General features: G+C 41.1%; 1 protein-coding gene across 4 annotated transcripts in view; it reads left to right on the forward strand.

Moving 5' to 3' along the window:
• LOC126253107 (protein pigeon) overlaps positions 1–23520 on the forward strand; it is a 486240-nt gene that overhangs the window by 264148 nt on the left and 198572 nt on the right. For all 4 annotated transcript variants that reach the window (XM_049954213.1, XM_049954212.1, XM_049954214.1 and 1 more), the window contains one exon: positions 17203–17374. In XM_049954213.1, the coding sequence (XP_049810170.1) occupies positions 17203–17374 (172 nt within the window). The remainder of the gene's footprint in view (positions 1–17202; positions 17375–23520) is intronic.

Below are 23520 nucleotides of genomic sequence, written 5' to 3' on the forward strand. Positions count from 1 at the left end.
AGAACTTTTAGAGATTTTTGGTGCAATGATCCCTCTTTATTTATTATGTATATACCAAAGCGCCAAAGAAACTGGTATAGGCATGTGTATTCAAATACAGAGGAGAGGTACGTAACAGGCAGAATACGGTGCTACAGTCGACAACACCTATACTAGACAACAAGTGTCTGGTGAAGTTGTTAGATTGGTTTCTTCATTTCTGCTGCTACAATGGCAGGTTATCAAGATTTACATGAGTTTGAACATGGTGTTAGAGTCAGCACATGAGCAATGGGACACAGCACCTATGAGGTAGTGATAAAGTGGGGATTTTCCCATATGACCATTTCACGAGTGTACCGTGAATATCAGGAATCCAGAAAAACATCAAATCTCTGACATCACAAAAGATCCTGCAAGAATGGGACCAACAATGACTGAGGACAATCGTTCAGCGTGACATAAGTACAACCCTTCCACAAAATGCTGCCGATTTCAATGTCAGCATGCAAACCTTTCAACAAAACATCATTGATATGGGCTTTCAGAGCCGAAGACCCACTCTCGTACCCTTTATGACTGCACAACACAAAGCTTTACACCTTGCCTGGGACCGTCAACACAGGTATTGGACTATTGATTACTGGAAACATGTTGCCTGGTCAGACAAGTCTCGTTTCAAATTGTATCGAGCGGATGGACATGTATGGGTATGGAGACAACCTCATGAATCCATGGACCCTGCATGTCAGCAGGGGACTGTTCAAGCTGATGGAGGCTCCGTAATGGTGTGGGGCATCTGCAGTTGGAGTGATATGGGACCACTGACACATCTAGATAGATCCATTGTGTATTCCGACGGACTTGGGCAATTCCAACAGGACAGTGCGACACCCCACGTGCCCAGAATTGCTACAGAGTGGCACCATGAACACTTTTCTGCATTTAAACACTTCTGCTGGCCACCAAACTCCCCAGAATGAACATTATTGAACATATCTGGGATGCCTTGTAGTGTGCTGTTCAGTAGAGATCTCCACCCCCTCGTACTCTTACGGATTTCAGGACAACCCTGCAGGACTCGTGGTGTCAATTCCTTTCAGTACTACTTCAGGTATTAGTCAAGTCCATGCGACGTTGTGTTTTGTGTTGTGGCACTTCTACATGTTTGTGGGGGCCCTACATGATATTAGGCAGGTGTACCAGTTTCTTTGGCTCTTAAGTGTGTGTGTGTGTGTGTGTGTGTGTGTGTGTGTGTGTGTGTGTGTGTGTGTGTGTGTGTGTCTGTGTGTGTGTGTGTGTGTGTGTGTGTGTGCGTAAGTGTGCAGCCTATGACCTTCTGATTGTTCATTAGTGAAAATAATCAATTTTTGAAAATATAGTGTAAATGGATAAATAAAATACCTACTCACCAAGCAGTTGCAGGAGAACACATGTATAAGTTACTGAAGTTTGCAAGCTTTTGGAGCTAGTGGCTCCTTCTGCTGGCAGAAGCATTAAAGAAGAAGGAGGAGGGATGAATGAAAAGGGCTGGTGAGGTTTAGGAAAACGGGTAGAATTTGAAAAGTCACCCAGAAACCTGGTCCAGGGGAGACTTATTGATCCAGTAAATCTCCCCTGATTCAGTATTCTTGGTGACTTTTCTGAAATGTCCTGCCAGAAGAAGGAGCGACTGGCTCCGAAATCTTGCAAACTTTAATACATTCATATGCATGTTCTTCTGCTGCCACTTGGTGAGTAGTTTTTTTTATCTATCCTACATTGAATGAGTACCATGTAGAAATTTGATGTAAATCAATCAAAAACATTTTGATATTTTTCATAATGTAAAAATGTGAAGTAAACTGGTCAAATACTTTTTGAGATTTTAGGCAACAACATTAAATGACGACCTGTCCCTCCCTGCATGTTTGGGGGTTAGAATAGGCCCAAGGTATTTCTGCCTGTCAGATGAGGTTGTGGAAAGGAGTCTCCCACATTTCAGCCTAATACATTGTGGTCCCCTTTCAAAATTCTACAGAAGTGTGGGCCATTTGGGGAAGGACACCTTATGTGATGCTCCTTATATCCATTGTGCGATTATACCTTCTGCATCTCTTATCGTCATGGCTCTGGAACTCCACTCACAGCGGCCGGCCGCTGTGGTCTCGCGGTTCTAGGCGCACAGTCCGGAACCGTGCGACTGCTACGGTCTCAGGTTCGAATCCTGCCTCGGGCATGGATGTGTGTGATGTCCTTAGGTTAGTTAGGTTTAAGTAGTTCTAAGTTCTAGGGGACTGATGACCACAGCAGTTGAGTCCCATAGTGCTCAGAGTCATTCCACTCACAGCCCAGCTCTTTGGGTGAGGACACCTTAAGGGGTACATTATCTACTTCCATTGCTGCTGTCCTCTGTTGCCCCCATGACAATATTGGATTTCTCCACACCCAGTATCCAGCACGGTAGGCAGTCCATCATTGTCAGGTACTCTCTTGGTCAAAGCCCCCTGACAACACAGGGATTGCACTGCTGACACCTGAGCTGCAAACTCCTCATGTATGCAAAGAGTAGATGCCCATTTTATTGGAGCATCAGGACTCCAGGCAATGGCCATTGTGCCAGGTGGCCTTTGCTGTGGCTGGGTTTCACCTGTGGGAAGAGTCCATAATCAGCGTGGGCAGCATCAGGGCAGATGACCTGCAATGAAGTGGACCATGTCATCTCTTGCTGGTGACCGAATGGTGCCAGCAGTCTCTAAGAAGGGCACAGTAGACTATAATGCTGACAGGTCTGACCATCAGTTGTTCCCCTCCCTAGCTACATCATGGGAGGAATAGAGGACCATGAAAAAGAGAGAGCCTTATTTGCCAAGATATATAGTCTGCAGTAGAACAGATGGGGATTCCTTTCTGGCTACAGAAGCCTCTATTTTTTGTTGAGAACCAGGAGGACAAGCTTGGGGAAGTGGGTGCACTGTCCAAAAGGAGAAATGGGTCAGTCTTGATTCAGACAACATCCCCAGCCTAGTCCCAGACAATGATCACCTGTGACAAGCTGGGTGATATTCCCATTTCTGCAACCCCCCACCCCCCCTCCCCATAAGAGCCTAAGCATGGTCCAGGGTATTATTTTCCATCACGACCTTCTCTTGCAGTCTTATGATGAGCTATGTACCAATTTAGAACAACAGAGTGTTCACTTCATCCAGAGCTCTATAGCGTACCAAAAGATAATAGGATTTCCACCAGTGCCTTCATCTTGGCCTTTGAAGTTGATATATTACCTGAAAAGGTCAAGGTGATGGTATATTGATGTGACATAAAACCTTACATCCCTCCCCCTATACAGTGCTTTAAGTGCTAGAAATTTGGACACGTCTTCCTGATGCAATTCCAGCACCACATGTAGAGACTGTGGACGTCCACTGCATCTGAATACTCTGTGTACACCTCCTCGCACCTGTTCCATTTGTGGAGAGCACCACTTCCTCTGCTTGCTGGACTGCACAGTACTCGAAAAGTAGCGGAAAATCAGGGATTACAAGTCCTTGGACTGGCTGACTTACCAAGAGGCTACACGGAAATATGAACGGTTGCACCCCATTTACTTGACATCTTCGTATGCTGCAAATACATCGACATCACCCTCACTAGCGGCGGTAGTTCCCACTTCTCTGCCTTGTACAGTGGGCCTTCACGGTCACCCAAATACATCTGCCCCCTTAGTGGTTGGGGGCACCTCTTCTTCCATTGCCCTCAAAGCACCTACTTTGGGAGCAATACCCCCTCCCCCCCCAAACACGGGGGACATTGTTCCCCTCCCCCAGCCAGGGAAGCAACAGCCTCCTCCAGCTCCTCTCCCATGGAAGGGGTCCCATGGGACTCTCCATTCTGAGGTCTCCACCAGTGCAAAAGCAGACAGTCACCAGTGGCTGATGGAACCACAAGCTGCTGGACAGAGGGCTTCACAGTCTTCCTCAGTAACTGAAGGCACTTCAGACAAATCCTTCCAGCAAGTTCCTAAAGAGAAGCAAGGGGACAAGCAAAGAAGACGTCTCCTCAAAAACAGGGAACTCCAGTGGCGCCAACACCATCACAGTACAGTGTCTGAGGACGAGGTGGAGATTTTAGTGCTACTCTCCCCCCTCCCCCCCCCCCCCCACCACCACCACTCCTACACACACACACACACACACACACACACACACACACACACACACACCAAGGACCTGGATCTCACTGATGCCTCAGCTACAATGGAAGTGGTGGATACAAATACTCAACAGGTGGCAGAAGGTGACCCGGAGGCATAAACTGCCTCCTTGGTCTCTTTATGCCTTCCCTGGCTACAGAAAGTGTCATCCTGCAGTGGAATCGGCTGAGTTACAACAACTTATTACAAAAATCATACTGACTGTAACAAGATGTCAGGTACAGTCTGTATCTATGTCCATACCTCAGTATATAGCGCACCTGTACCCCTTCAAACACATTTTGAAACTGTGGCTGTCAGGGTGAGGACAATGCAGGAAATTGCCATCTGCAACATCTACCTTCCTCCAGATGGTGAAGTACCACACCCTGTATTGGTTGAGCTGATTTCCCAACTCCCCCCACGTTTTCTACTTCTGGGTGATTTTAATGCCCATAACCCTTTGTTGGGCAGAAACAAGATTTCTGGCTGTGGGAAAGATGCTGATAATCTGCTAACTCGGCTTGACCTAAGCCTCTGAAATACAGGCCCCCACCCATTTCATTGTGGCACATAGCACATATTCGACCATTGATCTCCCCATTTACAGTCCTGGCCTTCTGCTGTCTATCACTGGAGAGCTCATGATGACTTGTGTGGTAGTGGCTACTTGCCACTCTTCCTGTCCCTCCACCAGCATCATTCATCTGGGTGCTAGCCCAGATGGGCTCTTAGCGAGGGTGACTGGGATGCTTCCACATCCACTACCACTACTGAATCTCTGTTGCATGGCAGCATCAATGAGGTGATCCAGACCATCACTACTACCATTGTTGCCGTGGCTGAACTGGCAGTCCCTTGTTCCTCAAGTTGCTCCCTGCAGAAGTGTCTTTGTGATCGCCGGAAATCATTGTGGCCATTAGAGACCGTAGGTGGTCCCTCAAATGTCATAATTACCACCCGTCCCTGGAGCACATCACTGCCTTCAAGCAGCTCTCTACCAAGGTCCATCTGTTTGTCAAATGATGGAAGCATGAGTGTTGGGAACAATACGTCTCCACCATTGGAATACGAACCTTCCCAGTTTTGGACCAAGCTCAGATACCTTTATGGATATCAGACCCCTGCAGGTATACCTGGAATTTCCACCCATGGAGCTGTGTTTACCAATCCAGGCATAATCCCAGAGCATCTCGCTGAGAATTATGCTCACACCACTGCATCTCAGAATTACCACACTGCCTTTCATCTCCTATAACAGCAGGTGGAATGACAACACCTATCTTCTGCTCCATGCCAACCTGAGCCACATAATGATTCCTTCTATGAGTGGGAATTTCTCAGTGCCCTTACCGGTTTTCCTGACACATCTCCTGGACTAGACTGCATTCATTTCCAAATGATTAAACAACTGTCAGCATATTACCAGCACCACCTCCTTGCTGTCTTCAACCACATCTGGAGCGATGGTGAATTCCCATCACAATGGCGAGAAAGTGTCATTGTTCCAATGCTGAAAACTGGTAAGAACCCTCTTGATGTAGATAGCTATAGTCCTAGTAGCCTTACCAACATTCTGTGTGAGCTGCTCGAATGTATGGTGAGTTGATGGTTGTGTTGGATCCTTGAGTCTCAGGGCCTTCTGGCTCCATCCCAGGGCGGTTTTCACCAAGGTTGTCCACCACTGACAACTTGATCTACCTGGAGTCTGCCATCCAAACAGTCTTTTCCTGACGTCAACACCTTATTGCCATCTTTTTTTGACCTGATGAAAACCTGTGGTACCACTTGGTGACACCACATCCTCGCTACTCTGCACAACTCCCTATTTTTATATGGAACTTTTTGTTCCTCCACACTTTCAGAGCTTTTGTCAGTGCTTCCCACAGTTATCCTCACATCCAAGAGAATGGGGTTCCACAGAGCTATGTACTGATCATCTCGCTCTTGCAGCAGCAGTGGGGTCCTCATTATCCCCTTTCTTATATGCAGATGATTTTTGTATTTCCTTCTGGTCCTCTTGTAACATTACGAGTCAAGATAGCTGTAACGGAACTTGAATAGCGTAAAGTTATCGTTAAAAATGCACGCCGCACGATTTGTTACGATTTGGTCGGTCATAATAATAGTAACATGCTTTTGAATACAATTAAAATATAACGGCGATACCTGTTTAGTGTTATTGGAAATAATATGTAGTAAATTAATGAGTAAGGTAGCCGATCCTATAAGAAGAGGTAAAATTGGGCATATTAAGGTGTTTTGCTTTATATCGACTAAGCTGATGATGTGGCGTCTTTTTTTTCTGTTTACTCTTAGAAGAAGGGGGGGGGGGGGGGGAAAAAACAAGTAAAGGATTGCTAATTGTGCATTGTGAAAAATATAGGGGCGAATTTTAAATAGCTACGGTGTATAATCAGACTAACAAATGGACATTTAGTTACGCGAAATTGCGCATAGCGAAGTGTGGTCATTAAACTGAGTACACCTACAGGGCGGTCAATTCCGGGATAAGTCTATTCGCATCTCACGAGGGATGCGGTATTGAGACCGTTTTTTTTTTATTATATCGCGGAGAGCGGGCTTCAATTTATAAAAAGGAGAAAAGCTGCATCATTATCATTAACTGTTGGTGGCAAGCAACCAAAACTTTTCATCAAAGGGTTTCGGTGAATGCGAAATGAAACTGTGAACGAAGTTATGTTAAATAAAACAGAAGAGACAAGACAGTTTGGTCGTATCTGTTATTATTCCATAAACTGTAACATTTCTTCTCGTTGTACGAAGCCTTTATAGACAATCGTTATGACAATTTGCTTTGAAGGGATCTCGTTACGAGTTAAGTTTTGGGGACCTGGTCAAGAGGGGATTGTTCGTAGATCCTAACTACTGCAGCTATTCTGGAATCCGGTGCTACCGTGACTGTTGTGTGTTGTCAATGGCTGAAGGTCATCGTATCTCATGCTCTAAGATCGACGCTCCTTTCCTCTTGGTATAACGGTGTCTCATGGTAACAACGACAACGCCAACGACAAAGGAAGATACGGTAGAAGTGGCGCCACAACATGCAGCTCGATCGAGGAGGATTGCTGCATCAAGTCGAGTGTCATCCGGATTCACGAACCCTAGAGTTGGAAAATATTGTAGCAGCCAGTGAATCTGTCCAATGAGAGAGGTATTCTTCAATAATCGCAAAAGTGATCGATACTACCAGGTATGATTAAAATAACAGTATAATTATAAAAAAAAAAAAGGAAGTTGAGACTTGTGATTTTGGTAGATAAGTGTATATAAATACATAGTGAAAATAAGTGTCTGTCTTGGTAGTGAATAATCATGTCAAAACGAACGAAAATAATACATGATAATGTGCAGTTGAGTAGAGTAATGAGTAGAGAGAGAGAGCAAAGTGAAGAGGATATGGATGATGCATCCCATGAGCTCAATGTGGGACAGGAGACATGTACAGATAATAATACAGTTATTGATTTAGAGCCGTTAGGAGATGCAAATACAATGATAAGTAAGGTAAGCAGCGTGGGAGAACATAAAGATCTTGAGGTTTCGGAAGTAGATCAGCAAGTTGATCCTCAAAATGGAAATATTAATCAAAAAATATTTGATTTGCCGGTATCAATAAATACTCAAATGGGTGTAATGAATGGAAGACTTGGTTCACTAGAAAAAGATAAAAGAGGACAATCAAAAGTTAAATGAAAAATTTGAGGCCAAATTTGGTTCATTAGAAGTTAAAATGGATTCTTTGGAAAGCAAACTGAACACCTTTGATTATAAACTGGAAAATACTAAGAAAGAATTAAAGGCGGGCTGGGAGACTCAATTAAATGCGAAATTTGGAGAACTAGATGTAGAGTTTTCTAACACCTTAGAAAGGCAATATAATAATTTAATGGGAAAACTTCATGACGTAGAAAAGAAATACGAGGTAGTTTCGAAGAGTTATGATGGACTGTCCAATAGGATGGTTAAGTGTGAAAGCAGCTGTTTCAGTGCTAGCACCCGGATAGAAGAGCTTTCGAAACAAATAGTCAAGTTTGAGTCCGATGTTCGTAAGGGGATTGACAAGTATTTAGTAGATCAAACTAAAAGACTTGACGAAGCTCTATCTGAATGGATAGAAATAAAAGGAAATGAAATTGTAGACAAGATTAAGACTACTATTGGATCCCAGCCAAATGAAAATATCAATGAACACCTAAGTAGAAATGATGAATTAATTAATCTCTTCACTAGCGAAATTCAGAAAATAAAAGACAAAATATTTGATGAGTCACCTAAATGGCAAAAGGAAACCAATCATAAATTGGCGGAGTCAGAACGAAAGTCATCACAAAATTTGTTGACAGAGGACGAACGTTCGGAGAATAGATCGAAAACAACCGAACATGTGATAATACGAAGTACAATTGTGGTGAAAATTTGCATTGGGAAGTTGATGATTCGGTTGGTAACGATGATGATTCTTTTGGTCAGCGAGGATATTTGTCTTCTTTAAAGGTGGAGAACAGCATTTTTAAAAGTAGACAATTCACAACATTCTCCACTGAAAACAACAACCTGCATCCGAAAATCTTTATCAATAATTTCAAAAGAATATTTCCACGTAGCTGGTCTGAACACGACCGACTTTCTATTTATAGTATCCAAAATTACCGGAGAAGCTGCACTATGGGCTGCCGAAGTAAGTGAAAGTTGCCATACTTGTGCTGAGTTTGAACAACTTTTTTTGGCTAAATACTGGTCATCGAGTAAACAAGAGAAATTAAGAAAAGAGGTTTATCAACCTGAGTATTTTAACAGTAAAAGGAGTACTTTAAGGCAATATTTTGAAAAGTACACAAATAAGACACGTTATTGGAGTGATCCGATTTCCCACAAGGAAGTGATCAGAATTTTGAAGGGAAGGTTGCCCATAAATATACGTGAAAAGTTAATAAATGTTCCTGACCACGATGTAGAACAATTCTTGTCGGTGATTGACTCTATAGATATGATTATGGAAGACGCAAGACAAATGAGTAGTAATCAAATGTCGACTCACACTCATAATAATTCGAATAATTATAATAATAATTTAACGTATGATAATAATAATACCGAAAACCAGGTCAAACCCGCATCACAGGAGCGTGGACAATCTTTGTCCTATGGTTGCAATAAAAACAATGATTATAATAAATATAGAAGAGATACTTACTGTGCTAGAGGTAAACCTCGATATGGTGATGCGAATGTGCATAGTAGTGATATTAATAAGAGTAACAGGTACCCAAGTGATGAACCCAATTGTATTCAACCTTGGGAAGATAATTCGAAGCATAATGTTCATCGGCAGGATGGAACAAATGCCTCGAGTCCTCATCCAGCACAAGGAGTTATACCAATGGGCAAAGGAGCCTCCAATGTGCGACGGGGTGAATACCATAACTCGGATCATACTGTATGGATTGTGGAAGTTCATGAACCCCCACCGATGACTCAACGAGATAGATTAAACTAATACCAGTCACCAAATGCCTTCCTAGGATGACTGGAAAGGAGAAGGAAGGCAGGCATCAATTTGAACTGAGAGTATTAAGGTACAATAATGATCAGGATATAAGGAATGAATTAATTGAAGAAAAACCTGAAGTTTCTAATAAATGCGGACAAATTTTACAGGCGATAATTCCAACAAGTATAAATAATGTTGATGTTGAAATATTAAATGATACTGGAGCGACTATTAGTGTCATGGCGCTGGACTGTTTAAAACAGATAAGCCTGGGGGTAAAAATGCCCACTTTTCCTATCACAGGATGTACCGTGTCTGGCGAGTTCAGTGCAAAAATGCGAAAAGTTGTGAAACAGGTACGTGTCGACGTTACAATACGGGGGGCTCAAATAGAAAGTACATTCCTGGTTGTTCCTAAAATGACAGTACCATGTATCTGGGATTTGGATTTTTTATGTGAGACCTGTGCAATCATTAATTTAGAGAAAGGTGAATGTATATTTAATTCCAATGGTAATGTTTTGACAGCCACCCTGAGAAAGGGCTGAGTAATTCCAAATCAATTGTGTATGAATATAATGGTAAAATATGTCAGTATTGATAATGAAAATGTGTATGATATCTGCCTTATTGAATGTTCTGAAGAAATGATGGATAAAATGTAATTGCAGGAAAAGGTGTTCGAATCAGAATATTTATCTGTTATCCAAAGGGGTGAATTGTACTACTTGTTGGAAGCATATCAGTTGATTTTTAGTAAACGTCCGGGTATAATAAAAGACTTTGAATACCATATAAAGACGTATGCACATAAACCCTTTTGTCGTACTTCCTATTCTATCCCATGGACAAAGAAAGAAGTAGTCAGAAAGGAAATCAATAATATTCCGAATATTGTAACCCTCTTGTGGCGGTAATTAAACCCAATGGTGACATCAGATTGGTGTTGGATGCCAGAGAGATCAATAAGATCATTATACCTGTACAAACGCGACCGGAGAACCTAGAAGAGTTAGTACAAAAGTTTTATGGTGCCCGCTTCTTAACTTCTTTGGATATGCACAGTTCATATTGACAAACTAGAATATCAAAAGAATCTAAAAAATATACTGCATTCGTTTTCTGGGCCGAAGTTACCAGTTTACCGTCATGCCATGTGGGTTGAAAATAAGCGGTGGTGTTTTCATATTGGCATTAGATACCATACTGGGCAGAGACCTTTTGAATGAAGTTACTTTATATGTGGATGATTTGCTAATTGCTTCTGGAACTTGGGAGGAACATTTGGACTTATTAAGAAGAGTTTCTGCGAAATTTTTGGAATACGGAGTTACTGTAAATTTGAGCAAATCCAAGTTTGCTCATAACCAATTGAAATTTCTTGGACATATAATTACTCCTGAAGGGATAAAACCAAATCCTAAAAAGATGGATGCAATTAACAGATGTGCTTATCCAAAGAATAGAATGGAATTAAAGTCATTTATTGGCTTAGTTTCATTTTTTAGACGATTTTTACCCAATCAGTTAGGAAGCCAAGACTGTTTGTTATGGCTGTTAAGAAAAAATGTCATGTGGGAGTGGAATTCCGAATGCACGCAAGCTTTTGATAACATCCGCAATGCTTTGACTAATGCTCCACTGTTACATCATCCAAGACTTGATCAAGATTTTTATATTGCTGCGGATACTTCTGAAACAGGATTGGGTGCCACTCTTTTCCAGATGGACAATTCAGAAGATATCAGTACCATCAAAATAATTGGGTTTTCCAGCAGAACACTCTCTAGCTGTGAACGAGCGTATTGTACTACTGAATTGGAAGTACTGGTCGTGGTGTGGTCCCTTAGAAAGTTTCGCTATTTTATATATGGAAAGAAGATCATTGTATTCTGTGACCACAAAGCTTTATCTTTTATTTTAACAGGAATGATGTTCCATTCTCATTTAACCCAGTGGGCCTTGCTACTGCAAGAATATGATATTACGCTCAAATACATCAGAGGGAAAGACAACATCATAGCTGATGCTCTTTCAAGACTACCGAAAAGAAAGAATGACGATGAGTGTGAAGAACGGACTATTGACTTTAAAGTCATGAATTTATCAAGACAATATTGTGAGAGGCAGATTTCACAGCTATGTCGAAGTCTTCCACAACTGCAAGAAGATGATAAGTCGTGGAAAGCCATTAGACTTGCTGTTGAAAGCAAAACACTAAGTCACTCTCAAGAACAGTGTCAATTAAAATCCAGAATATTGTATCAGAGGAAGGATGAAGAAGGTGTTTGGAAAGTTTGTGTTCCAAATAAATATTTAGAATCACTAGTATGGTACACTCACTTGAATTGGGGTCATTTTGGTGCCGCTAAATGTACAGCCAAAATAGCACAATATTGCTATCATCCAAATTTGGGACGTCTAGCTACAAATATTCTTAAGAAGTGCAAAATATGTCAGACGGCAAAACCTATAAACTATTGTCGGAAGATAGAATTACATCCGATCATCCCACAACAACCTTTAATGTTGGTGTCATGTGATGTCTGTGGGCCATGTCCCACGACATGTGGACGGTTCAAATATGTTTTGGCTTTCTATGATCTCTTTTCAAAATATGTGAAATTATATCCTTTGAAAAATCTCCACATTCGACCCATGTTATGCAAATTTATCAACAACTTTATAACTGACCTCGGCAAACCTATAATGATCTTGACAGACAACGCTGCTTATTATACAAGCAAAGTATGGAGAGACACTGTGAAAGAACAAGGAATCCAGCACATTTACAGCTCAAGATTTTACCCTTGTGGAAATCTGGTTGAGAGAATCTTCCGAGAGTTGAACCGATTTTTACGGACGTACATACCCAAACAAAATTATAAATGGATCGATTGGATTTATGAATTTTAGAAAGTTGTAATGACTTACCACACTTATCGACAGGTATTCACCTAACCAAATAGTATTTGGTGAAAGTATTGTGCCAGAATGGATGAAGAAAATACCTGCGATAGAACAAAAGAACACCAAGAAGGAAGATATGGTGAAGAAGGTCTACGAAAACCTGAAGCATCAAGCACAATTGAGAAAACCCCGTTTTGATAAAAATGTGAAGCAAGTAGTCACATATGATGTAGGGGAAGAAATTTTATTGAGAAATCACCCAAAAGCATCAACCAGGGTAAGACTGAATAAGAAATGTCAATATTTATATACAGGTCCATACAAAATAATGAAAATACCTCATGAAGGGAGCTACCTCCTGGCAGATTGTGATACTGATGTAATTAAGGGCTTGTTCCCTCACATAGACCTGAAGAAGTATTATCAATAATGAGCAAAATATAGATTCAAGAAACACTGAATGATACCAAGACTACACTCAGAGTGGACTAAATAAAAGCACCAGTGGATAAATACATACTTATACTAACTTACAAAGAAAATTAAAGAGTGTACCGAAGATTTCCATGAGATACCTTCTTTGTATCAGCAACAATGATGACGCTGAAATACGATTTATCCTCTCACCGAACAACGAGGATGGATGATTTAAAAGTGGAATTAAGAGGAAAAGAAAAGGACCAAATCCTCTCTGGTTAAAGAAGTGGGTTTTGGCCTAGGATGCCAATCGTCGAACCCGGCTGTGATCCCTGCCTTGCACAGTCGGTTGAAGAACTGAGGACTTCATCCAAGAAAAAAAAAATGTGGTGTGAATATGAAGTGATTAGTGCGAAGTGTTTCTAAGACAACCTATAAACAAATGTGGAATTTAGTTAAGGGCATTTTGTCTAGGCCCATTAACTCAACTTAAATATTGTAGAATGTATGTACTGACTTGTTGAGTGAACCTGAGAGTGAGTGTATTCGCCGAAACAAATACCCTCTCCTGTCACAGTACACAAAAAATAAGCCTGTTCTGTCTGGAACCCTCTTCAAGACATCACAGTCTGGGGGGCCGTGTAACATTACGAGTCAAGATAGCTGTAACGGAACTTAATAGCGTAAAGTTATCGTTAAAAACGCACGCCGCGCAATTTGTTACGATTTGGTCGGTCATAATAATAGTAACATGCTTTTGAATACAATTAAAATATAACGGCGATACCTGTTTAGTGTTATTGGAAATAATATGTAGTAAATAAAAAAAAAAAAAAAGAGTAAAGAATTGCTAATTGTGCATTGTGAAAAATATAGGGGCGAATTTTAAATAGCTACGGTGTATAATCAGACTAACAAATGGACATTTAGTTACGCGAAATCGCGGATAGCGAAGTGTGGTCATTAAATTGAGTACACCTACAGGGCAGTCAATTCCGGGATAAGTCTATTCGCATCTCATGAGGGACGCGGTATTGAGACCAGTTTTTTTTATTATATCGCAGAGAGCGGGCTTCAATTTATAAAAAAGGAGAAAAGCTGTATCATTATCATTAACTGTTGGTGTCAAGCAACCAAAACTGTTCATTGAAAGGTTTCGGTGAATGAGTGGTGAATGCGAAATGAAACTGTGAACGAAGTTATGTTAAATAAAACAGAAGAGACAAGACAGTTTGGTCGTATCTGTTATTATTCCATAAACTGTAACATTTCTTCTCGTTGTACGAAGCCTTTATAGACAATCGTTATGACAATTTGCTTTGAAGGGATCTCGTTACGAGTTAAGTTTTGGGGACCTGGTCAAGAGGGGATTGTTCGTAGATCCTAACTACTGCAGATATTCTGGAATCTGGTGCTACCGTGACTGTTGTGTGTTGTCAATGGCTGAAGGTCATCATATCTCATGCTCTAAGATCGACGCGCCTTTCCTCTTGGTATAACGGTGTCTCACGGTAACAACGACAACGCCGACGACGAAGGAAGATACGGTAGACTCTTGTATTGTTGTGGCTGAACATCGACTGCACCGAGCCATACAAAAGGCACAGTAATGGATCCTCAATCATGGCTTTCAGTTTTCAGCCACCAATACTTGCATCATCATGCACTTATTTTGTCATCATACTGTCCACCTGCATCCAGAACTTTACCTTGATGATCAACTACTTAATATCATGGAGACTTACGGCTTTTTGGGACTGGTCTTCGATGCCTGCTTAACTTGGCTTTTGCATCTTCGTCAGCTTAAGGAAAAGTGTTGGCAGCATCTTAATATTATTCATTGCCTGAGCCACACTGACAGACGTGCTGATTTCCCTACCCTGCTGCAGTTGTACAATGCCCTTGTGCATCCCATCATGACTCTGGGAGCCTGGTGTATGGTTTAGCATCACCCTCAGCATTATAGCTGCTCGAGCATGTACACCACTGTGAAGTTCACTTGCGATGGGAGCTTTCTGAACAAGCCTGGTGAATAGCCTCTTCAATGAAACTGGCATTGCTCCAGTGCAGATATGGTGACAACAACTGCTTGTCAGTTATACTTTCGTAGTTCACCTCACCATTCAAATTACCCCCTCCCTTTCCCTAACACAGTGATCCATCTCCCATAACTGCTGCCCAGATTGGGGATTTCAATTGCAGTCCATGTCCAGTCGGCTCTTACTGAACTTGACACTTTCCCTATACCACCTTTCCTGTGGGTCCACTCATGTATGCCTCCTTGGGCCATGCCTTGGCCACACTTTCATCTGGGCCTGTTGCAAGGCCCAAAATGTTCGGTTCCACCTGAGGCCCTCTGCCAGCAATTTTTCTGTACTCTCCGTGAGTTCAGGGGCTCAGAAATTGTCTACACCAACAGCAGAGTTGATAGCCATCTCTTGTGCTCTTGAGCATATCCGCTTCTGTGCGGGTGAGTCCTTTGTCATCTGTAGTGCCTCCTTAAACAGTATACAAGCTCTCAACCATTCTATGGTAATGACTATCCAGGAATCTCTTTGTGCCTTCAGAAGCAGTGCATGTTCAGTGTCCTTCACGTGGGTCCCAGGACATGTCAGGATCCTGAGTAATGAACTTGCTGACAGGCTGGCCAAACAGGCTAATAGTAAACCAACTCTGGACATCAGCCTACCGGAGACTGATCTCCGATTGGTCTTATGCCTTAAAGTTTGCGGACCTGGGATACTGAATGGTGCATGCTCAGTACAACAAATAAACTATGTGTTATCAAGTAGACAATGAATGTGTGGCGGTCATCCATGCGAGCCTTTCACAGGGACTCTGTTGTCCTTTGCCAGCTCCACATTGGCCATACATACCTGATTCATGTTCACCTCGTCCATCACGAGGACCCGTCTCAGTGTTTCTGTGGTTCCCACTTGACTGTTGTCCACATCTCACTGTACTGCCCAATTTTAGCTGCACTGTGGTGGACTTTTAACCTTCCCACCACACTGCCAATGGTGTTGGGAGACAATGCCTCAACAGCTGATACAATTTTACATTTTATTTGTGAGGGGGTTTTTATGACAGAATCAAAGGGTGGGTGTCTGGCCTTCTCTCCCTGGCCTCCCCCTTCCTCCATTTTAACTCTTCCTCATTCTTTCTTTGCTGTTTGTCCACCGCGGTGTTTGTCTTTTCCCTATCCATGTTCCTCTAGCCTTGGCTTTTAGGCTGGAGATTTTAGTGTGTTGCTTAGTGGCTGGCTCATCCTGTTTTATTCTTGTAATTAGCCAGCACAGGCCATCTGCAGTGTTATTTTAATTCCTTCTACCACTTTTTTCCTTTCAGTGCATGTTTTCTCCTTTTGTCTTGCTTCTTTCATTTTCTCTTTCAATGTGTTTCCCAGTTAGATTTCCATCTTTCTTCCTTCTGAGACTTGTTTGGTTTTACTTCATGACCTGTTTGAATAAGGAAAATTGGACTGATGACCATGCAGTTCGGTCGCTCTCTCTCCAAACCAACTAACCGACCGATGAATGTCTTTATATAGTAATATAGATTATGAGACCAACCGTGTAAAATCAGTACATAGAATTCAATAAAAGGTCTTTAATAAAAATGGAACATGTAGCTAGTTGAAATGATGTTAGATGGTCCAACAACACTGTTTATTAGATTTCAAGAGGTGAAAGAAGGCTGATCCAATGACTGAATGGAGAATGGCTAGATATGAAGGAGCAGCAGGAATGTTTGTAGCTAAAGATGTAATGTTTGGAAAAACTGTGATCCACTGTAAGATGTCAGAAGATGATCATGGTTATTAAAATAAAAAAAGAAAATATTGCTGAAGTTACAGATTTGAATTGTTACAGTATGTCTTGGTAGCAATAAAATGATAATTTTATATATATAGATTCTTTTTTGATTTGCTTTCTCTTCATTCCTCGGTGGTGTGTTAAGTGCCTACACATGTGTGTAGTGACAGATACCAGTGACATGAGCGTTAACTTCTAGTAGTGTATTGTCAGTTGTAATGAAAATGTATTTTTATGGTGACATAAGTTTATTTGTAACAATGTAAGCATCTTTTCTAAAAACTCATTGTGTATACTGTGTTGGTCTGAATATTTACATTATGAGGCAAAGAGCATCTTTCCTAACTGTGTAATGGGTGAACAGTATCACTTAATAACTGTCTTATCCTTTCCAGCCTGTGAAAGCACCTGTACTGGACACTGGAAGTTCAGAAGAATTAATGGCAACTGTTCACTTTGCATATTCTGTCACACTCCTACATCATGGCAGTGTCATTCATTGTGTTGTACCTGGAATACTTTGGTCTCAGGCCCGCAGTATGAAACCTACTTTTATGTTACATGGGGGTATGTAAATTATTTGATACTTTAGTTCCTAAAAATACAGTTAGTATGTATTGGAGCAAAAGAGATGAGTTCAGGCATACTACCTGTCTGAAAACTTTGAGTCAGTTAAATGCCCTTGCATCAGTTATAAGAGTACATGTGAGAAAAAAGCATCTTTCAAATGGTTCTTATCTCTCTCTCTCTCTCTCTCTCTCTCTCTCTCTCTCTTTCTCTCTCTCACTCACACACACACACACACACACACACACACACACACACACCTACATCAACACCTACCTTTATCCATAATTTATTTTATGCTGTATGTCATCATAATATAGTGTGTGTGAAGTCACTGTAACTATATTATGTATAGTGTAATTAATGATATGAATATAATAGAGGGAAACATTCCACGTGGGAAAAATATATCTAAAAACAAAGATGATGTAACTTACCAAACGAAAGCATAAGAGCAGAAAGCTAAGTGCATATGATAGAGTTGGAGGCAAATGGGAAAATAGACAGGTCAGAAAATGAAAGATGTAGAAAACTGAAAGGGAATGAAGAAAGGAGTAGTTACTGACTATAATTGCTGAGAGCAAAGAAATTAACTTGAATTAAGTCCAAGTGGTGGGCAAGAACCAAGGACATGTAACACCAGTTCCCACCTCCACAGTTCTGAGAAACTGGTGTCTGGGAGAAGAATGCACATGGCACATGTTGCGAAACAGGCACCAAGGTCATGACTGTCATGCTGTAGAGCATGCTCTGCAACAGGAATTGTTGTTGCCAGTAAACACCCTCTGCCGATGCCTGCCATCCTAACTGATGACTTGATGGTAGTCATGGCAGTGTAAGAGATCAAACAGAGTTTGCATAACAGCTGGTGTACAACATGTGTTGTTGCACAGGTGGCTCTCGCTTTCAAAGAATGTTATGCCAGTTACAGGGCTGGTATAGGTGGTGGTAGGAGGGCACATAGGGCAAGTCTTACAGTGGGGATGGTCATGGGGTAGGAGCCATTGGTATGGAAATGGAGCAGAAGGAGAATAGAATCTGATAAGGATATTGCAGAGATTGGGAGGGTGACAAAAAGCTGTTTTAGGTGTGGTGGGCAAAACGCTGGACAGAGTCCTAGCCTTGTCGAAGTAGCAGATTAATGCATTCGAAACCAGAATAATACTGAGTGACAAGAGGTGTTCTTGTAAGTTATTTTTTGGAGGCACGAGCAGTACCAAGATTAGATGTGATGGCCTGGGAAATCTACTTTTGAGCTAGGCTGGGGAGGTAATTATGTACTGTGAAGGCCAAGATGAGAATTGTGGTATACTGCTGCAAACAGTCTGCATTGTAACAAATATTTTTGCCTCGAATGCAAAGGCTTTATGGGAGGAAACATACAACGTGCAAAGGATGCCAAAATGTAAGTACTATTGTTGGTTAGTAGGTTTAATATGAACAGAAGTGTGTAGTTCACCTTCGGTGAGTATGAGGTCAATATTGAGAAAAGTGACATGGGATTCAAAATAGGACCACATGAAATTTAATGAGTAGAATGTATTTAGAGGGTCCAAGACTTTAACAGGTCAACCTTACCACGAGTCCATAATGCAAAGATGTCATCAATATATCTAAACAAAGCCAGTGGGTGAAGGCTTATTCCAGGAAAGCTCTCTGCAAGCAACCCATGAACAGGTTGGCATAGGAAGGAGCCATCATGGTTCCCATGGCTGTGCTCCTAATCTGTTTGTATGTCTACCTCTCAAAGGTAAAGTTGATTACATCTGGACTCTTTGGTGTGAAATCATGTGTACTGGACTGCTGTTAAAGTTGCTTGTGGATATTTTGTAAAGTTTTAGTCTTCAGTTACTTATTTTAAAGTTTATTTATGTTAACATTAGCTGTAAAAGTAGCTAATTAGTGTATTTTCATTTATCTCAGTCTTCCTTTCTGTGTTATTGATTCGAGTGGTCTGGTATTCGTGAGTGTGCTTACATTGTTCATCCAAGTCCCAGGACTCAGTGGTATGCCTACATTTTGTGGTGTGCAGTTGCAGCTGTAGCGATTCTAAACCTAAGTGCTGTCAAAGTTGTTTGTGCACTGTATTCGAATATTGAATGTAGTAGTATTCAATCGTTCATCCAAATATTAGCAGTAACTTTTTGCAGTGTGCAGTAGCAGCTGTAATGGTTCTTCATTTAAGTTCTGACAAAGTTGTTTGTGCACTGTTATGTAGTTATTAAATTTAGTAGTTTTCAATGGTTCCTCATGCTGTTTGTGGCAAAATAACAGTTTAATAAACTTTTGGAAATATTCGCCCACTGTGTTTTTTAGTGTTGTCTGTGTGTTGAAGTCGTTTAGTAAATTTTGTGCGGTAATTTTCAGCAAATGCTTCTTATTGTTTCTACTGAAATACTTCAGTAAAATTTTCATTCACTGTTTTAATTTCATTGAGTGTTCCAGGGGCCATTTGAATTTTTGGTTTTAGTTAACAAATTGTATGAAGTTTTGGTGGTATTGGTATTAGTTGGGGTTTAGTAGTATTAATAAAAGTTGTTGCTTTCTTAGTAGAGAGAAAATTTGGAGATCACTATTGTTAGTTCTTTAAATATCTGTTGTAATTGAATGTAGGTAACATAGAAGGTTAGTTTTTTCAGTAACTGTTAAAATTTTACTGTTAGTGAGAAGTGTGGACTTTATCGTAGGTTTGCGAGTAGTGGTTTACGGTGTGGTATTTGTTCAAAGTATTTTCATTATGGGGAATGCAGTGGGGAGGCCAGTGGGCACTCTAGTGAGATCCTCTCCAGGGGATGCAGAATCTGTAGCAGAAATAAGCTGATAGAGGAGCAGGAGCTGTGCCATTCAGGTGTAGTTACAAGATACAAAGGAGGAATTAGATAGGTTGAAGAGGGTGAAGGGTGCTGGAGAATGTGAACTGGCAGTTGGTAAGAATGCAGTTAGGAGAAGGAGATATTCAAACAGTTGTACTTTGCGTCTATGCAACAGATTTGACCAACTGTCAGAGTTGAGTGGAGAGGAGCCTCTTGTAGATGTAGGTGTAGGAAACATGGAGCAGTCATCAGCTGTTAGGAAACCTAAGTCAGTTGCAAATGCTAACAGAAAGAAGAAGGTACTGCTGCCAGGTAGTTTGCTTGGTAGAGGTGTGGGTCAGCAGCTGCAGGAAGTGTTGAGGAGTGAGTACCAGGTCACCAGCATTGTGAAGCCTAGTGCAGAGTTGGCTCAGGTGACTGACAGCATAGGAAAGTCATGTAGGAATTTTACAAAGGAGGATCAGGTAGTGATAGTGGGTGGAGCAGGGAACAGTCTTGATAGGGACAGGGAATATGATGTAGGTGGTGACCTGGTAAAGATAGCTACTCACACTGGTGGCACTAATGTGCACTTCATGCAATTGTTTCAACACCATGAGCCTTCATCTTACTGCTGCTGGTAGGCCTGTTAACAGGGGGCTGGAGAAGGGAGGAGGAGGAGATAAGTGTTTAACATCCCGTCAACAATGAGGTCATTAGAGATGGAGCACAAGTCGGATGAGAGAAGGATGGGGAAGGAAATCGGCCATGCCCTTTCAAAGGAACCATCCCGGCATTTGCCTGAAATAATTTACGAGAATCATGGAAAACCTAAATCAGGATGGCCAGAGACAGGTTTGAACTGCCGTCCTGAATGCGAGTCCAGTGTGCTAACCACTGCGCCACCTCGATTGGTATGGGGCTGGAGAAGGCACTGCTGGCAGAGGGCATGGCTCACATTGTGGTGATGTCAGTTGATTCTATCAATACATTGGGTTTCACTAAGTATGGCCTGCACTTCAATAGGTATGGGAAGGGGAGGCTGGAAAAGCTTATAGGCGACATTGTAGTGGGTGGTGGTTTGATCACTCATGGGGAAATTCCTGCAGTAGTTGGTGTTAGAGCTGCACCTTTTTTAGACCGAAGTCAGCTGATAGGTATACCTGCGTAAAGGAAGTCCCTCTAACAAAGGAATCACTCTCAGAGGTGGTCAGGTACCCAAGAAGAGAAGGAATTAGCATATTTCGTCAATATATAAGAAGTATAAGAGATAAAGTTAGTGAACTGCTTATAGATGTTGACTTTGACCTTATTGGTTTATAGGAGCACCACTTAAATAATTCGACAATTCAGAGGCTTCCTTTACCAAGATACATATTACCTGGCTGTTTTTGAAGGAGTTCTTTGCAGAGTGGGGGAGTGGCCATTTACGAAAAAACGGTATTCCATTTGAGTCCGTAGACATATCACGACACTGCACTGAACAAGTATTTGAATCTTGTGCAGGGGCAGTTGAATTTAGTGAAACTAAACTTCTAATTGTTGTTGGTAATAGGTCCCATAACTCTGACTTCAGAGCATTTCTGCTCAAGCTAGAGATGGTTCTTGGTTCACTTTATAGGAAGACCAAAAATTAGTTATATTTGGTGACTTCAGTATTAATTTTGTATGTGATTGTGCAAGGAAACAGATGTTGGTAGATCTCCTAAACTCATATGATCTGATGCATACTGTGTTTTTTTATCCAACCAGGGTGCAGGGGAACAGTAGCACAACTATAGACAATATTTTTATTCATTCTTCTTTACTAGGTGGGCATTCTGTTAGTAAAAGGGTGAATGGCCTTTCAGACCATGATGCACAAATTTTAACACTAAAAGGCTTTTGTACTCAAACAAATGTTATATGTAATTACAAAATATGTAGAACAACTAATCCAATAACAATAGAGAGTATTTTAAACCTCGCTAAAGAATAAGAGTGGCAGGATGTTTATAGCTCTGATGAAATAGAAGGCAAATATATTGCTTTCCATAACACATTTCTCATGCTCTTTGAGAGTTGCTTTCTTTTAGAACATTCTAAACAGGTTACTAGTAGTAAAAGGCAGTGTGGGTGGGTGACTAGTGGGATAAGGATATCATGTAGAACAAAGTGGGGATTATATCAAAATGTTTGAAGTAGTCAAATCAAGCTACAGTAGCCCATTACAAACTATGTTGTAAGGTGCTTAAAATGATATTAGGAAGGCAAAATGTAAGTTGTATGCAAATATTTTTGAGCATTCCTGGTGAATGAAATAATAGCTTAGTTTCTACAGGGAATCATGTAACACCGTTTCCTGAATGATTTAATTACTCAGTAGTAAAACTGCTTTATAAAAATGTAGGAAGGGATACTGTAGACAATTTGGACCTATTTCTATGCCATCAGTGTTTGCTAAAGTTATTGAAAATGCTTTGTATGTATGGGTAACTGTTCATTTTGTATCACATAATTTGCCATCAAATGTACAGTTCAGCTTTGGAAGTGGTTTAACAACTGAAAATGGTATATTCTCTTTTCTCTGTGAGGTACCGGATGGATTAAACAAAAGGTTTTTGCTTTAACTAAGGCATTTGATTGTGTTGATCACAAAATATTTCTCCAAAAGTAGGACCATTATGGAATATGGGGAGTAACTCACAATTACTTTACCTCTTACTTTAACCACAGACAGCAAAAGGTCATTATTCACGGGATTGAGAATGGCTGTGGCGTGTGGCCTGAGTGGGGCATGGTGAAATAGGGGGGAGGGGGGGGGGGGCAGGGATCAGTGTTGGGGCCACTCCTGTTCCTTATTTATATAAATGATATGCCCTCTACTATTACAGGTAATTCTAAAATCTTTCTGTCTTTCTGTTTGCTGATGACACTAGCTTGGTGGTAAAGGAAGTTGTGTGCAACATTGGCTCTGTTTCAAGTAGTGCAATTTGTGACAGAATTTCATGGCTTGTAGAAAATGAACTAACGTGGAATCACAGTAAGACTCAGTTTTACGGCTTCTAACACACAATTCAATGAAACCCAACATTTTAATTCCACAAAATGGGCATATGATTCGTGAAACTGAAAAGTTCAAATTTCTAGGTGTTCAAATAGATAGTAAACTGTAGTGGAAAGTTCACGTTCAGAATCTTGTTCAAAGACTTAATGCTGCCATTTTTACTATTCAAATGGTATCTAATATAAGTGATCATTCGACATGAAAATTAGTCTACTTTGCTTATTTTCATTCGCTTATGTCATATTATACTATATTTTGGGGTACCCCTTCCCATTCCCTAAGGATATTTCTGGCTCAGAATGGGCAGT

This window comes from Schistocerca nitens, chromosome 4 (assembly GCF_023898315.1).
Source record: "Schistocerca nitens isolate TAMUIC-IGC-003100 chromosome 4, iqSchNite1.1, whole genome shotgun sequence".
Taxonomy (NCBI): Eukaryota; Metazoa; Arthropoda; class Insecta; order Orthoptera; family Acrididae; genus Schistocerca; species Schistocerca nitens.